At 46.8% G+C, this 16,933-nt stretch overlaps 1 protein-coding gene across 3 annotated transcripts in view; it reads left to right on the top strand.

Moving 5' to 3' along the window:
• Positions 1-1,889: 1,889 nt before the first annotated feature.
• The window catches only part of GLB1L2 (galactosidase beta 1 like 2), a 54,961-nt gene continuing 39,917 nt past the window's right edge, over positions 1,890-16,933 (top strand). For 2 of the 3 annotated variants that reach the window (XM_073321090.1, XM_073321092.1), the window contains exons 1-3: positions 1,890-2,059; positions 14,198-14,395; positions 15,770-15,838. In XM_073321090.1, the coding sequence (XP_073177191.1) occupies positions 1,974-2,059; positions 14,198-14,395; positions 15,770-15,838 (353 nt within the window). In that variant the 5' untranslated portion in view covers positions 1,890-1,973. Of the gene's footprint in view, positions 2,060-14,197; positions 14,396-14,720; positions 14,818-15,769; positions 15,839-16,933 lie in introns of those variants that run through there. The other variant, XM_073321091.1, reaches the window with a different exon arrangement.

Consider the following 16,933-nt stretch of genomic DNA (forward strand, 5'->3'; position numbering starts at 1 on the left):
TTGTGAGACACACTGTGGCTCCATAGAAACTCTTAACTGTTCAGAACTTGTCTGTGCTTACTTACAACATGATTGTCAAAATGTGATCGTTTTGACAGTGTTGCTTAACAGCGTAGATGGGACTTAAGTGGGTAACCGCTATATATTTCAACTTCGTTGTAACCAGCTCCCCAGATGCTACAGATCTCTGTAGTACAGACTGGCTTGGTAAAAGCTAAAATCCAAACTGACTGTATTTAATACTTGGGTAAACAGAAGGCTACTGCCCTGTAAGTAACCCTTGTTTGGGCTTCTCTAAATATTTGACTAGTATTGCAGAGTCCAACCAGAGAGCCAGTGAAGCCTTATCTATCTCCCATTCGCTGGGTTGCTTGGGCCAAGATGCTCTGTAAACTCAGGTTTATGTAATTGCCTAAAAATGGTGCTGTGAATGGTTCAGGCATAAATGGCTTGAATCTAGCTTAGCTGGGTAGAGACAGAATGTTGATATCTGCGCAGGCTTCATACGCTGTGAACTGAATTGGTCTCTGTCTAGGTGTGGAGGCAGGTGTATTTATCTGCAAATCTACCATCACAATTGATAATGTTGGTAAAAAAGGCAGAATGAGGATGGAATGAGCCATTAGTGTGAACTCTACTTTTCCTCCTGGAAGTGCTCTCGAGGGCCAGGGTGGGAGACACTGCCCACCCCCACCAGTGTGAAAAAAGACTATACTGTGGTTGTCTGTGCTGGGAGACAAACCAAGAGCTTTGGTTTGCAGAGCTGCTGACCAGTGCCTAATTTAACTGCATACAGGGGGAAATTTAAAGGAGATGCCTATACACCTGGCTGTGTTAAGGTGGAGGAATGGGCCTATTGCTGGGGGCTCTTCACAATGCTGTGAATCCCTACAGCTGCAGAGTAGGTGTGTTTGCAAATATGAAAGCAAGGCCGTCTTTAGGCATATGCAGCACACACGGCGGGGTAGGGCACCTGAAAATTTGGGGCACCACGGGGACAGCAGATAAGAGCAGGTCGGCTCCTGCACACCCAGCATATGCTGTAATCGCGTTATGCAAGGGCCGTATTCACAGAGCCGAACGTCCCAGCACGGTCCATTCTGCCTGAGGGAGAGGGCACGGGGGGCTGGTCTCCGTGGAACTGTGACTCTCCACTGCCATGAGGCGGGCTGGGGGCCCTGGTATCCTTTGCTGCCTCTTCCCTGCCCCCCCAGCCGCCACTTTGTCTGCATACAAAGCTCTGTGTATGTCAGCAAGGGGGGGGTGAGTTCTTCTGGGGTTCTGTGGGTGGGGGGGGGGGTGCCGGCTGTGCCCCAAGTCGGGCATAAGGGCACCAGTTTAATTCTACTGCGTAGGGCCCCCTATAATCTAAGGATCTCCCTGGATGCAGGGGTTGGGCGTGAGGTTTTTAGCAGAAACTTGTAGCTTTTGCTGCACCCCCGCACGTGGGGCGAGGAGAGGAGCTTGTCCCCACTCAAGCACCCAGGGGGCCAAGGGCTTTCCTGGGGCCTGACTCATGGTTGCTTAATAAGTGGGTCTTTGCCCCCCGAGGCTCCAGGGCTGCTGTCCCGCTGCCTCCCCCGGGCGCGGGACGGGGGCTCTGCGTCCCCCAGCGGCCGAGGGGAAGGGGCTGGCTCGAACCTTTGCTCCCCCCCTCCCCCCCCCCCGTGCAGCAGGCACGTGCCCCGCGAGCACCTGCGGCGGGAGGGGAGCCGGGCAGCGGCACAGCTGTGGCCAATCAGGAGCGGGCTTGGCCTCGGCCCCTCCTACCCAATCCAGAGGTGAGCCCGCCCGCTGGGCGGCAGGCCGCGGCCAATGGGGGCGCCGCGAGGGCGGGGGCTGAGGCGACGGGGCCCGAGTGGGCGGAGCCGGGCTGGGGGCCGAGGCGCCGCGCGCCCCAGAGACCCTCGGAGCGGCGGCGGCGGCGGCGCGCGGGCCCGGGGCTGGCTGGCTGAGGAGACCCTGCGGCCGCCATGGGGGGCTGCTGCGGGCGGAGGCGGCGCCGGCTGGGCGCGTTACTGCTCCTGCTGCTGCTGCTCGGGGGGCTGCTGCTCCGCAGGTGAGACCGGCCGGGGCCCCTCCCCCCCCACGGGACACGCCCCTTCCGACCCTCTCCCCCCGGGACTTCTCCTCCAGCCCGGCCACCCCGGGGGAGGACCAGGCCGAGGGGGAGGGGCCCCCGGGGGACACGCCTCCTCCGACCCGGCCCCCCCGGACTCCTTTTTCTCCAGCCTGCTCCCCCGGGGGCCCCTCCCCCTCGGCCTGGTCCCCCCCCGGGGGACACGCCCCCTACGACCCTGCTCTCCCCCCCACACCCCCCCGGGACTCCTTTTTCTCCAGTCTGCTCCCCCGGGGGCCCCTCCTCCTTCTCTGGGGCTCCTCCTCCTCGGCCTGGTCCCCCCCCCGGGGGACACGCCCCCTACGACCCTGCTCTCCCCCCCACACCCCCCCGGGACTCCTTTTTCTCCAGCCTGCTCCCCCGGGGGTCCCTCCCCCTCGGCCTGGTCCCCCCCCCGGGGGACACGCCCCCTACGACCCTGCACTCCCCCCCACACCGCCCCGGGACTCCTTTTTCTCCAGTCTGCCCCCTGGGGGCCTCTCCCCCTTGGCCTGGTCCCCCCCCTGGGGGCTCCTCTCCCTCGGCCTGGTCCCCCCCCCCCCGGGGGACAAGCCCCTCTGACCCTGCCCCCCCCCCGACTCCTTTTTCTCCAGCCTGCTCTTCTGGGGGCCGTCGGCCCGGCCCCACCTCTGGCCCGGCCCCCAGGGGACACCCTCTCTCCCGGGGCACACGCCCCCTCCGGCCTGCCCCTTTCTCCCCGGGGACACTCCTCCCGGGCCTCATCCCCTCCGAGCCTGCCCAGCCGGGGACATCCCTTCTGGACAGACGCGCGCTCCCCGTCCCCCGAGGGCCCAGGCCCGAGCCTGCCCCCGGACCATTTCTCCCACCCCAGAGCCCTGTCCCCCAGGATTTTCCCTTGGGGCACCCCCACGACTCTCTCCCTGCAGGGTCCTGACTCCCCTGTTCCTCTCAGCCTGTCCTGCCCCTGGGATCCATGCCCCAGGGCACCTGCCTGCCCTCAGCCCACCCCACCTCTAGTGCCTTGCCCATCCGCAGGGCCCTATCCCCTGGGACCCTCCCCCTGTGCAGACCCACAGGGGTTCCCAGTCAAGTCACAATCTACTTGCGCTTGTGTTGGAAGTGGCTCTAGGGCCTGCACCCGCCCCCTTTTCCCCCAACGCTTTCTTCAACGTCTAAGTTGTTCTCTTCCCCCTGAAAGACCCCTGGAACAATATGGGGAACTGTCTGGCTGACTACATGGGGAGAGCGAAACTGACTATACAAAGTGCTGGGGGATCTACAGAACAGATGCAACAGACAAAAATGCACTCCCCCTGCTCCCTGCCTGGAATTGTTGCTCCTAAAAAAAGTTTTCAGCCAGAAGAGAGAGAGTGTTTTTCAAGTATCTTCTTGGGATTCCCACTATGTTTCTGTGCAGCCTTTAAACATGCCCCTCTGCTTGATAACCAAGCATGCTGATGCATTGGTCTAATGTGAGTTTGCCAGTGAAGAGAATCAGGATTGTTATTTTGCGTGCGTCTCATCACTGTTGGTCCACTTCTTTTCTTCCTGCTACTCTTTGTCAACTATGCTGTTTCTGCTCCTTCAGGTTCGCTTGCTGCTGGATTTATTCTCTTCTGGGAAGGATTTAAACAGCTGTTCTTAGCCTTATCAGGATAGTCCTTCTCTGCTGAGCAATAGGGCCCTGAGGTCACTGAGGTCGTTTGTTTTATGACTCCTTTTCGCTTACTGTATTGGGTCAAGATTCATTGCACTTTAAGTGAAATTGATCTGTACTGGTTTGTCCCTAAGGGATACCTTTAAGGAATACTGAAAGGAATGCTGTCAGGTTAAATTCATGTAATAGGCTTCTTTAGCTGGGTTACTAATAGCACTGGAAATCATTAAATCTGTAGGTATGTCAGCTTTGAACCTGTTCATTTACTGCATTTCTCTAAGCTTGGGCAGTGTCCTTAGGTTTCAAACACTGTAGGGGGGATGCTATTCCTCCAAAAGTAAACTTTCAATGGAAAGTTTAATAACAAATATATTGCACTGTGTAGCTGTTTAAATATTCTCAATTTGGAGCCAAAACTGACTTCACATGTCCATTTAATCCTTAACCCATTCATGATTACTATAGCTCAGCAGCAGCATTCAGTTTTAAACAATTCATATGCGTGTGAACGGAGGCACAAAGCTGTACATTAGATGTAGCAATGAATTCAAGTGAAGTACTGATAATTAAGTTACAAAAAGACACATCTGAATATTTCAAGATGGGAGGCTATAGGGTGCTGTGCAGTTGGGAGGGACTGGAACTCTTGGACCTTTTCACCTGGTTTGGGTTAGCAGAGCCTGAAAGTTACCACCGTCTACCTGTGTGCAGTGAGTTTGACTGGTCTCAGTTAATTTTTCACTGCACAAATGTCCCTATCTCAGAATATTGTTGCAGTTGATACTAATTACCCGACAATTCCTTGCCCTCCAATCTCAACAGAGCGACCAAGGACTGAATGGGACCATTTGGGCAGAACTCCTCTTTCCCCCTACAAGTGGTCTGTTCATTCAGAGTGTATTTATGTTAGTGGGGCAGCTTGCCCTATCAGTGCTGGTTTTTTACCTGTCTGTTGAATGAATAGATGATTCTAGGACTGTCATTCCAGCCTCCTCTAATTAGCACTAATACTCCGGGTATGCCAGCTGCTGCTTGCCACTGGGTAAGCTTGCAGGTGTAATGCAGCACCGCACTTAAAAGGCAATCATCTTCTGTTATCATAGTTGAGTAATGTTTCTGCTTAAAGGTCTACCTCTCCTCTGTGTTAACATGACTCCCATTAACCTTAGTGAACGATTGCATTCAGATGAAGAATAGGATTCCTTTAATGTGGAAACATTTCCAAACTTCATGCTCCCTCCTGACTGCTTTAAAAAAAAAAATCTTCTCCTGATTCATAAGAGCTCAGACCTGATAAAACTGAAGCAACATCTTCTTTTATCAGAATGCATAGAGAGAAATGGCACCACTCGGAATCCATCACTGACACTGAGCATTCATCTGGTGCGGGAAGCATGAGAGAGTAATGCCCCAACCAGACAGAAATGATTTAAAAGCTTTAAATAAATGTTACACGTAATATATAGCAATTCCTTGTCTATCATAAAAAGTAATGGATAAGGAAAGACCAGTTGCCAGCACTATAAATCAGTTTCTGTGTTAAGCTTACGTTATCCCCATCGACCTTGGCTCTTGGAGGGTTTACTAAAATCGCTGAAGCTCTTTGATGGATGACATGCATTTACGAATCAATCACTCTCTGTCCTGGACCTAACACATCTTTGAAACTGCCAGGGGTATCTCTTGCTTTTTCATATCAGGGCTCTGTCTTGTTATTTGTGATTTTGGGCATATCCTGCTTATTCTGGGATTGATTATACCAACCCTGCTTTGAGTAGTACCTTGAGACCAATGGAATTACAGGTGGAGTAACATACTGCTCAGCATGAATAAGAGTTGGGCTTTATCTAACTTTCCATTTAGCCAAGTATTAGGCCCTTTCTTCCCCGCACTCGTCTGTCATGGGCCAAACTTTATCCCTTATGTCACTCCCACTAAAGCCAAAGAAGTTACACTACAGATTAATTCGACACTGTGTTTTTCAGATCATGTCCTTTCTGATATTAAAGCCCTGTACTGGGTGAGTGGATTTTGTATTTCATTGAGAGCTACAACATAACTGTGAAATAGTGTCCCAAGGGAAATTCATGGGAGGCTCTTTACTGAGGTTATTAGAACGTAGGCTGTACAAAGCACTGGTGAATATACTCAGGCTTAGGAGGATGCTCTTAGAACATATAAACATTTCAGGTTTTTAATGGCCAGATTTTTCAAGGGCTGTTTTGTGCTCCTAAATCCATATTAGGAGTTAAATTGAATGTGGCCTGATTTTCAAAGCTGGTGAGAACCTTTATCTTCCATTCACTTCATTGGGAGCAGGATTGTTCCATAGCCACTCCTGTTTTTATGCCGTGGTTTGTATTCTGAGCAGAAACCTCATGAACTGTAATACCTGGTGAAAGCATCCAGGTCTCTTCCTTGAGCAGTGTTGTTTTTTTTTTTTTTTTTTTTTTTGAACGTGTCTTAGGAGTCCAGTGTGTTTCATGATTGTCCCTCCACTATTCAGTTGAAAATAAGCTGTTATAAAACTTGAGATGCTGGATCAGAAAATAGAACTCTTCCCAGTGGGGCAAGATCTCTGTCACAACGAGAGATGATAAGCAGCATGTTGAAGTTGCGGTTGCTAGCTTTGGCCATCCTCTATGGGGGGAAGCCCAGAATGAATAGAACTTGGATTTTGTGGAGTCCTCTGTAGCAGGAATGAGCAGGATTTAAAGTTGTTCCAAAAAATCCCCCCTCCCCTCCCCCCCAAGTGTGCCCTTCAGTGCTGCCTTGTGCAAATAGCCTCAACTACAGCCCCCCACACTACTTTGTTTTTTTCATATTAGAAATATCAGATCTTGATTTCCCTGTTCTTGCCGGGAGGTAGAGAGCTGGACAGGGATCACAATAATGCAGTAGACTGAAACCTGAGCTATATTTCATGCCCTTAATTGAGGCACAATGGGGACATTTAGCCAGTTTTTCGCTGTTCTGGATTTGTTTTTGACAATTCTTAACATAAACCAACTACAGTAGAGCCTCAGAGTTATGAACAACTTGGGAATGGAGGTTGTTCATAATTCTGAAACGTTCGTAACTCATAACAAACGTTATGGGCAGGGTGGATTTGATTTAAATCATGATTTAAATCTCTAGTCAGGAAGACTCTATTTAATCATGGATTTCTACATAAAAGTGCATTCTTGTTGGTTGTTATAACCTTAATACGTATTCTTCACAACACAGCAATAGATGTCGGTTTCATTTTAAGAAGGTACACACTATACATTTTTTAAGTGATTTATTTTGAAAACTTTTCAGATTAGTTTTACAGCTGTAGCAGAAAATGAATGATTGTTTGGTTATTTCATTTACCAAAGGCAATTGAAGCAGATATTTATGAAGTCATTGGGAGGTGAACGATCTCCAATTCAATAGGTTAATCATTAATATTTGGAGGATTTTCTTGTCATGCTGTATTTGGAGGATAACATCACCAGACAGACATTTAAATTGTTTTATTTAACTAAAACAACAATGGTGTGTATTCTGGGTTTTTTTCTTCAACAGCAAACCTATAATATTTTAACAAAACAAGCATATGAATTTTTTAATTTAGTTAAACATTCAAGTTTTTTAAAATCAAGTTTGTTTTTGTTAAAATTGTTTTTAACTAAAATAGTTAAATGAAATATTTTTAAAAAACAAAACAAAAATTAAATCGACAATGTCAGCCAGGTCAACTTAAAATACTGGCTTCTGCAGCTAACTCAGTTGTCTTCACCTTCATTTTCCTGTTTGTTCATAACGTGGAAAAGAAAAACAAGCTTTCCTGCTTTTTCAGGTCCCAAACGATTTCTCAATTTGGAATGAATTTGGTATAAAATTTTGAATGAATTTGAATAAAACAGCTATTTTCCTGCATTTTTTTCAAGGCCACAGAATTGGTGATGGGTGTTCTTTCGAAAGTGTACAACTGAACATTGACTCAATACAGCTTTGAAAAATGCTGCTTTTCCTTTATTTTTTGAGTAGTTTACATTTAACACAGTTTTGTACTGTATTTGCTTTTGTTGTTGTTGTCTCTGCTGCTGCCTGATTGTGTACTTCTGGTTCCAACTGAGGTGTGTGGTTGACTGGTGAGTTTGTAATTTTGGTGTTTGTAACTCGAGGTTCTGTTGTACAATCACCTCCCTGTCCCCTGTAGTTGTTTGAATTTCACCTTAAACCTTATAAAGCAAGAGCAATAAAGACCAATTTGCCCAAGCCAGTCTCTCATCCTCAGATCTAAATTCTGAGGAACCTGGATCTGGTTTCCCAGTCTTCAGAGTGCAGGCTTATCTCTGATTGTTGCCCTTGCTTTAAAACAACTGTTTATTTTTTGTTCTGGTTGCTAAAAGAGCTGTGACCAGTGAATTCACTTGACACTTTTCAAGCTACTGGAATTCTCCTACATGGCCTGCAAGTGATCCCAGAAAGGAAAGGCGATGAATACTTCCATCCAAAGGTGCAGAAAGGTGAAAATCGTAGCTTCAATGCTTGTAAACTTGACTAAGGAGAGACTAGCTGCAGATTAATTTGTCTTAACTTCCAGTGCAGTCTGCTGCAATATTCATAAGCCACTTAACTGCTTTGGAGAGGGGGTGTGGGGTGAAGCCTAGCCAAGAAGCTGATCCCAACACAGCAGAGAGGAAGTGGTTAAAGGGAGACAGGAGCAGGAGAGTGATCTGAGGGGAGAAGGAAAAGAAAGTTTCCAAAGAGAAGCCAGAGCTTTCAGCTCAGTAGAGGAAAGAAACCAACCTTTAAAACCAGAGAGATCTCTCATCAACCGCCAAAGGAAAGCTATGGAATTTCAGCTGAAGGTAACAGGATGTGGCAGGCTCCACAGAATCAGATAGATAGAAGCTTGTTCCGTAGGACTGAAATACACCCTGCGTGCTTAGGGTTGGGTGTGGATTTCAAAGGCTGCTATCTCCAGGTGTATCTGTCCCATAGGAAATCATTGCACCTACTTCTGCATGTGAGGCCTCCTGTGGGGCAGAGGGGGTTTCCACCAACCCTTCCTGGGGAGATGCACTGGAGGGGATAGCTTTAAGTCAGGATAGGTGCTCAACAGAAACCTAGTTGGCAGAGTATGGCCAGTGGATGAGCTTATCTGACTCATTTCTTTCCATCTGGCTGCTCTGGCCAGGCTGGCTTCCTGTATTCTGGTCTACTTTGTGCTTCCCATCGCCATGGGAGGGTCCTGCATGCTGATGTATGCAGGTGTAAGCCAGGAGCAACTCTAGCCCAGAAATGGAGTCCAAACCCAAATTCCTTATCCTAATGTATCAGAATACTAGCTGAGGATCAGAACTTTGTGCCCCAGGCCCCTTCTAAGCTTCTCCCCAACCACTACCACCAAGCTGTAGAATTGGATGTTGCTATTTCAGTGTTCACTTTTTTTTAAAAAAATTGAAAGCTACAAGAGGTTGCTTTAATTCCTAACAAAACTGTCATTCAATCAGCCAGTGTCCTGTTCTGCAGACAGCTCTGGAGCCTTTTATTATGCATCTATTTTGATTTTTTGGGAACACCACCATCCAATTGGCCACATACAGATAAGTTAATTATAGACATTAAGGCCAGAAGGAACTACCAGATCATCTGGTCTGACCTCTGCACATCACGACCCAGCTACCCCTGCATTGAGCCCAGTAACCTCGATTAGACCAAAGTATTACAGCACTCTGGAAACTAAACTGTTCTGTGCCACAGGTAGAGAATACGAGGGACTGGGGTTCACAAGTGTCCAAAGCACCTGCAATGGCAGGGATTGATTCTGAGAGACCCAGATGAACCTGGCAAGCAACCCACACCCCATGCTGCAGAGGAAAATGGGTGTGGGGGGGGGGGGGGGAGTGGGGGAGGCACAAAACAAAACCCCTCCCATCGCCTCTGCCAATCTGGGGGAAAATTATTTTTTGGCCCTGAGCATGTGAGCAAAACCCACCAGCCAAGCATAAGAGAGAGAATTCCCTGTACTTCCTCAGTGTACAGGCCACCCTTCCTGGTGTCCGATCTCCACCTGTAGCCATGTCTGATGCTTCAGAAGAAGGATTTAAAAAAAAAAAAAGACCCAGAATATGTCAGTGAGGAAAAATTTCCTTCGTGACCAGTGCTTAATTTGTAAAGAAAGAGGTGTCAGGGATCAAGCAATTTTTTTTACTTTCATAACTGACATGGCAAGCCCAGAAGTGCCGGCGCTATGAACTGTCAAGCCAAGAGGTGCTGTGGCTCAGCGCTGGCAAGCCCTGGCACAAATCAAGCACTGTTTCTGACCCTTGCAGGTGTCCAGCTGAAGAACTAAAAAGCATGAGATGCAGGACATAAGAGAGGACCGGAAGAGAGCCCTTGGGCCACTGAACCCAAATTCCTGCTGTCACAGTAAACCACATCATACCATACCACTCATAAACTTACTTCTATCTTAAAACTAAGTAGGTTTTTTGCAGGCACTACTTTTGGGAGGCTGTTCTAGAACCTTATTCCTCTGGTGGTTAGAAAACTTCTTCTAATTTCCAACCTACATGTTTTTTTTTGTTTTTTTTTTAAACAAGTCACTTTATTGGATGTAAGGTGTTACAAACACAAAGAAACAAAGGTGTAATTTTTTGGTACAGAATGACATTATCCAACAGTAGATGCATGCACTGCTGGGCAGCAAGCTAGGAGACCTACTGAAACCCATCTGTGGCCTATGCTGAGGCTTTAGTTCTCACTGTCACTGTCCCCCAGGGTGTGTTTGTCAAAGAGGTACTCTGCCATCCCATATTTGGGTGCCCCCATCTTGCGCAGGTTGGTCACATGCTCACCCAGTTCTTTGATGGCCTTCGCCTGCTCATCCAGGTAGTGGGTTTCAATGAAGTCACACAAATGAGGGTCATTCTTGTCAGTTGCTGGCTTGTGCAGATCAGGGAGTGACTGGTTCACATTCTTTTCCATGTATTCACAGGCAGATTTTACTCATTTCTTCTAGTGTCAACTTTCTCCTTTAACTTAAATAGCTCTTCTCCATCCCCAGTGTTTACACACCGGATATATTTGTGAAGAGCAATCATATCACGTGTCAGCCTTCTTTTGGTTTGGCTAAACAAGCCAAGCTCTTTTAATCTCCTCTCATAAGATCGGTTTTCTATTCCCCTGATCATCTTTGTTAGTTTTCTTTGAATATGGAAATAAGTTCTTTGACAATTCACATTTTTAGGGAGGGGAGTGGTCACTTTTCTGCATGGGAAAGGAGAGCCCAAATTAATGTAGCTGTGTGGAGAGAAATGATTCTACCTAGAATCGCTTCCCAGTGAGCTGAACCCTGGAAACGTGTTTTGTTTTACAGATCATTGTGAATGGCTCTATTTATTTATTTATTTATTTATTTATGTAGGCAAGTCTGCCAAACACAGTGGCTTTGTATGATTACAAAGCATTTGGATGGCCGGCACTGTAGGAAGATACATAGATACTGCAGTAACAAGGGTTATAGGAAAGCCACAAGAGCAGTATTGTAGTTATCTAGATCTACATTTTCAAGAGAGGTCACTGATTTTGAATGCCAAGCTTGTGGCACTTTAGGCCCTGACTTTCAGAGGCGCTGAGTGCCTACAGCCTCCATTGCTTTTAAAATGGAGTGATGGGTGGCCACTGTTTCTGAAATTCAGACCAAAGATGTCTCATGTTAGGCACCCGCAAGTCAATGGCTACTCTGAGAAACATGAGCCTAAGTCCTGAGTGCAGCCAATGCTAGTGAAATCCTTTCTCAAGCTGCCAGTTTATCAGCCTTGAGGATGAACCCAGTCTACCTCCCTTTGAAAATGATTTCTTTCATATACAGTTGCATTGTGGAACAGAAGCAAATCTGGGGAATGCTGGGTATGACTACTGAGCTGTCTGATCCTTTTGGCATACTGGTCCAGCTTTAGATCTTCAGTGAACAGTAGATGTGAAGGTGATTAATTCTTCACACTTTGGTCTCTGGCTCTGTTCACTTGCATATATGGATTGGATCTGTATCTCTGATCCTGTTTGCCTGCATGTGGGCTGTCTTTTGATGTGACCATCTCAGATACTTCATGCTTGCTCCTCTTTTACTGTTATATGGGCTATTGTTCCTTTACTAGAGTGTAGATCCATTATTATTCACAAACGTACGGATTCTATGGATAACAGTGGTTTCTGACCCATGGCCTGTCACATTCTCTGTTGTTCAGTTTTATTACTTTTTTTTTTTTAATGATTCAACAATAAATCCACTTGGTGTTCAATAGCTAAAGACAGCAGTGTCTAATTCAGGCTTCCTTTTCCAGGTATTACGCAGGCTTGCTGTTCGTTCCAGAGGCCTGTGAGAATGCTGTGCTACAGAGGTACTGTCTGTGTTTGCCAGCCAACCCTTGCAATGCATTGGAAGTCTTAGATTTAGCTCCCTTGTAGTGGCCTTGTCTTGTGTTCCAGGAGAACTAATCACTGCAGATCCCCTATGTGCAATCCCATGTAAGCCATGTGTTCTGAAATGTCCTCTTTAACTTCTGCCAGCATCCTCTAGTTAAAACTTGACTCTTACTGTAGAAGACTACTAGAGGCTTAGCTAGTATGACCTCTAAATGTGACCTTTCTTTCTAAGGCGTGGGTTCTTACTCAGCTCAGAATGGGAGCTATGTCTTGCATCTGACTGTGACCTTGTTTCACAGAAACAAACTGCCATTGTGCTTCTGGGCTGGGTTTGAAGTTATGGAATTCGGATGGGCTGAAAAAGGCAACATGCCCACCTCTCATTAGAAAGTCAATGGATATAAATTCTTTATAGTGACCTTTGAGAACTACTCATTTGAATCCTGCAGTAGGCAATTGCACTGGAACTCCTAGAAGAAGTGGCTGAGGTTGGAGAAGCACTTCTGGGTGGTGTCTGGTCTTGCTTGAGGGTTACTGGATTGAGGCCTGGTAGATTAGAAAGCCGTGCTAATGAGTACAATATGGCTGCTTCTATGAACGAATCAACTTGAAGGGAAGTCAGATATAATTGTGACCATCTAAGCAGATAATTTATTTAAAAGGCTTGTGAATGTGATGTCTTCTGTTTTCTGCATTGGGTGTTTCTGATGATGTATGGCAGGATTAGAACAGAGAAGAACATCATTGTCTGAGTCTTCTTGGCCACCTGCTGAAATGTCAGGTTTTTTAGATATTAATGCAGAAAAATGAGCGAGATTTTCCTGACTTGAAGCTGCCTGAGGTAGAAGAACAGGGCACAAGCTCATCTGTCTCAGTATCTCCTTATCTTTGGAAGATTAAGCAAGTGTCTAGGCAAATAAATGCTTCTTTTTGGCATCTAGATGTCAGTATGCGTCCAAATGTGGATAACCTATTAAAGTACCCATATCTGAGGAAAATGGAGCTCACAAAGTCCAATTTCCCACTGATACATTGTTGGAAAATCACGATTTGAAAAGGAAAGGTTCCCTGCTTCAGTGCTGCCCTATACGCTGTGATGACCTGTTCTTGCATCATGTTAGCCAGGTGGAAACTGCCTTTAACTCTTAAGCATTCGATTCAGAGGTATTTCTGCACCTAGGATAATATCAGAGAAGAACTAGTGTAAAGTGACAGATTTATTTTTGTAAAGTGATTGGACCTATTAAAATAATTTACAGGGAGCAAAGAAGGTTTCCTGGAACAAGAAGAACTTGAAGGACTGCTAGTGGGAGACTCCCAGGCATTGGAGGTGGCTTGATAGACAGCATTGTGGTAGACAATGAGAGGATTGGGATGAGGGGGAAATGAGAGCAGTGATCATGTTGGAGTGAGTTTATAGGGATTATGGGCTCAATTTATCCCTTTAGTGGAATTATGCTAGTGATGTATTGACTTTTTTAAAAAAACCTCGGAAATGCTCCCATCTTTCCTCTCCCGTCTTTTCTGACCAAAGTGAGTAGGAAAGGGACCCAGCCACTCTTCCATGACTTGAAATACACAGCATCAGGGGATGCTAATTCTTCTAAGTATGCTTAGACAGCTCAGTTCTTCTTCAGAGCTAATAATAACTTAGGTTTGCATCATGGCTTCTATCCCAAATGACCTCAAAGCACTCTGCACATTATACACACACAGAGCATGGTTGAAATGCAGCCACCTGTGGAATGGAGCACAATAAATCAACCTGCACATAAAATGCTAATACAAGAAGGGAAATCTTAACCCAGGACTCCAGGGGAAATCCCAGACTCTTACACAAAGAGGTCCTGGGCTCTTTGTATGTCCACAGAGGACAAAGAGGTTTTTAAGGGCTCATATGAAACACGCACATGCAAACAACTGCATGGTGCACAATTTACTTTGGAAGGATTAAGGACTGAGTCGACCCTGCTAGGTGGGGTGAAATGAGCTGCATCGCCTGGGAGATCCTCTGCTGGAGTTCAGGCGTTGACGTGCTTTCCTTCCTATTCTAGGTTTAACTGGAGCAGTCTGGTCCCCCTGCAGCTGTGGGGCAGAACACTGGGCCTGCAGGCGGAGGATTCTGAGTTCCGCCTTGAAGGCATGCCCTTCCGCATCTTCGGGGGCTCCATGCACTATTTCCGAGTCCCCAAGGAATACTGGAGAGATCGCATGGTTAAGATGAAGACATGTGGCTTGAACACCCTCACCACGTAAGTGCTACCTTCATTAACTGGGTCCTGCAGAGTGGCTATTTAAATAAGTGGGGATTTTGCCATTGACTAGAGCAAGTCCTAAAAGGTTGGTTTCTTTCCCTGCTGCCCTGCACACGTTTTCCTGCCAGCAGGTTATCGGCCTTCCCCTGAATATGCTATCCAGCTAGCTAATTCCTTGCTCCCCTGAACGTTCTCCAACTGATGGCTACCAGATCCAGTCCTGCTGGTGGCTCTGAGTCCCAAGGGCACCTCCTGTTTGTTCCAATCTTTCTGCTGTGCAGCAGCAGCCCCTACCAACCAGATGTCTCTTCCTTGTTGTTAGCTGCTTCTGCAGGCTCCAGGCTTGGACGTCTGTAGGAATATCTGGAAACCAGAAGAGCTAGTACTTAAATGATGCAAGAGCTGTCCATGGAGAACCAGTAAGCACATGTTTGAGAACTACTGATCTCAACCAATATCATGTGGGGTCTTGAGCTGATGCTGGATTTGGGCCTGTTTAATCTTGCTCTTAAACTGATACCCTCAGTCCTGCATGGAGCAGACAGATTGAGCTGTTGTCTTTGGGAGTCTGGGGGGTATTGTGCAGTGTGCCCTTTGTGTTCTGTCCACAAGGAGCAAACAAGGCCCTGCTTGACTTGTGACCTCTACTCTGTTAACTACCTTCAGTTCTGCCAGTCCGTAAATCTGACTCTGACCTTATCTAAGATTTACAATATACCTCAAAAACCTGCACAATTAGTTCTGGCTTTCCAGGTATGTCTGAGGGAGTCTGATGTGTCTGGTCACTCAGCACTGACACAGTGGCAAGGCAGGTCCAGGCTCTGCAGTTGCTAGTTAACATGATAATGGTTTGGAAACATGCTTCAGCCTTGCCAGTGAAGAGATATCTGGACACCAAAGACTAAATTCCAAGGTGAATCTAAACCTGTCCCTTCAGTGTGAAAGTCACAGCAACTTAGACTCCTTTTCACTTCATTACTTAGACTCCCACTCTGGCCTCCCTCCGTACTGATCCTCTGAACTTGATCCAGCGAGCCTAAGGGCGTCTGAGCTGGTGTAAGTCACATACTAAAGGGCTGGAAGAAAGAAATGTAGGAAGAAAAGCATCTAACAGGAGAGTGTAAGAAGTGGGGTATAAAGACAGCCCCACCCTACTCTAACTGCTGGCTCCTCAGAGTGAAGTAACATCAACATATACCCCTTTACACAGGTGCAAAAATAGTTGTAAGCTTGCCTGACTCTGTGCCTGGCTAGAAGTGGGTGTGCACAAGAGGGCAGTGTATTGAGGAAGGGGAAAAGGGCCCACAGTCCTAGCCTCACTGTTCAGTGTGTGAATTCCCAGTCCCTTGCTCCGACTCTCTGTGTTTTCAGGTATGTGCCGTGGAACCTTCACGAAGCAGCGAGTGGGAAGTTTGATTTCAGCGGAAACCTGGATCTAGAGTACGTGGTACAATAAGTTGTGGGGAGATGTTTTGTTTTTTTTTTCCTCTACTGCTGTCACTGGTTAGAGTGTAGGGGGCAGGGCGGGGGGTGTGGGAGACAAGAGTAAGGACAATTAGCTTTGTGTGTTTGCATTTTTGTTTGCACCCCAGGTGGCTTTTTGGATTTGAATGTGATTGTACTTAGAATAAAAATACATCCCTGATCCTGTCTAGTTGTAGGTTCGCTGCCTCTCCCCGAGTAATAACTTTTTAGGATGCAATTCCTGTTAAGGAAGGATAAAGTTGACTGCTAGAGAAGTGTTTCCATAGTAAGTGTGTGCTGCATAGATGCTCTTATAGGGACATGTAGAAAAATGTTCAGATCGTTATCCCCTTCCCTCTCCTCACCAAATAACCACCACATCAGGCAGTCCTGGTTTGTTTAGTGCCTCCTTCCTAGGCCTCCAATGAAGACTATGCTAGAAGACTGTGGTTTGACACACTCCTTGGTTTTGGTTTCAAGGATAGGGTCAGGAACTCCTTTCACAGTTGATTTCAGCAAGTTTCAAGGCTGGTTTGCTTGTCAAGCATGGAGAAAGATGCAGGGTTGGTTCTAAGGTTTGCTCTAGATCACATCTATAACAGGGTTCTGACACATTCCCTGACCATATCATTGAGGCAAACTCTATTGAGACCCTGCTCACAGCAACCATGTTCAGCGACTGTTTTGTTGAGCATGGAGCTGTTCCCTACCCAGATATCCTCTTGGGTAACCCCATCAGTGTAGCCTAGTGGTTTAGAACAGGTGACTGGGAGTTGGGAGAACTGGCTTGATTCTGCCACTGACTCTGTGTGACCTTGAGCAAAGTAAAGCACTCAGTCTGTTTTGTGCCTTATCTTTCTCATCTGTAAAATAGGAACGGAAGAGAAGTGCCAAGTAATAGTATCTTACTAGACACTTCTAGGTTGGAGCAGGTATGCAAAAATCCACAAAAAGTTTGTAGTTAGTCTGCATTTGTGTTGGGGGTTTATTTGCATGCTTGTTAATATGTAACAGGCCCATTATACATCTCTGTTCTCCTTCCAAAAGGCCCCTCACCCCATATGCTCTTGC

This window comes from Lepidochelys kempii, chromosome 22 (assembly GCF_965140265.1).
Source record: "Lepidochelys kempii isolate rLepKem1 chromosome 22, rLepKem1.hap2, whole genome shotgun sequence".
Taxonomy (NCBI): domain Eukaryota; kingdom Metazoa; phylum Chordata; order Testudines; family Cheloniidae; genus Lepidochelys; species Lepidochelys kempii.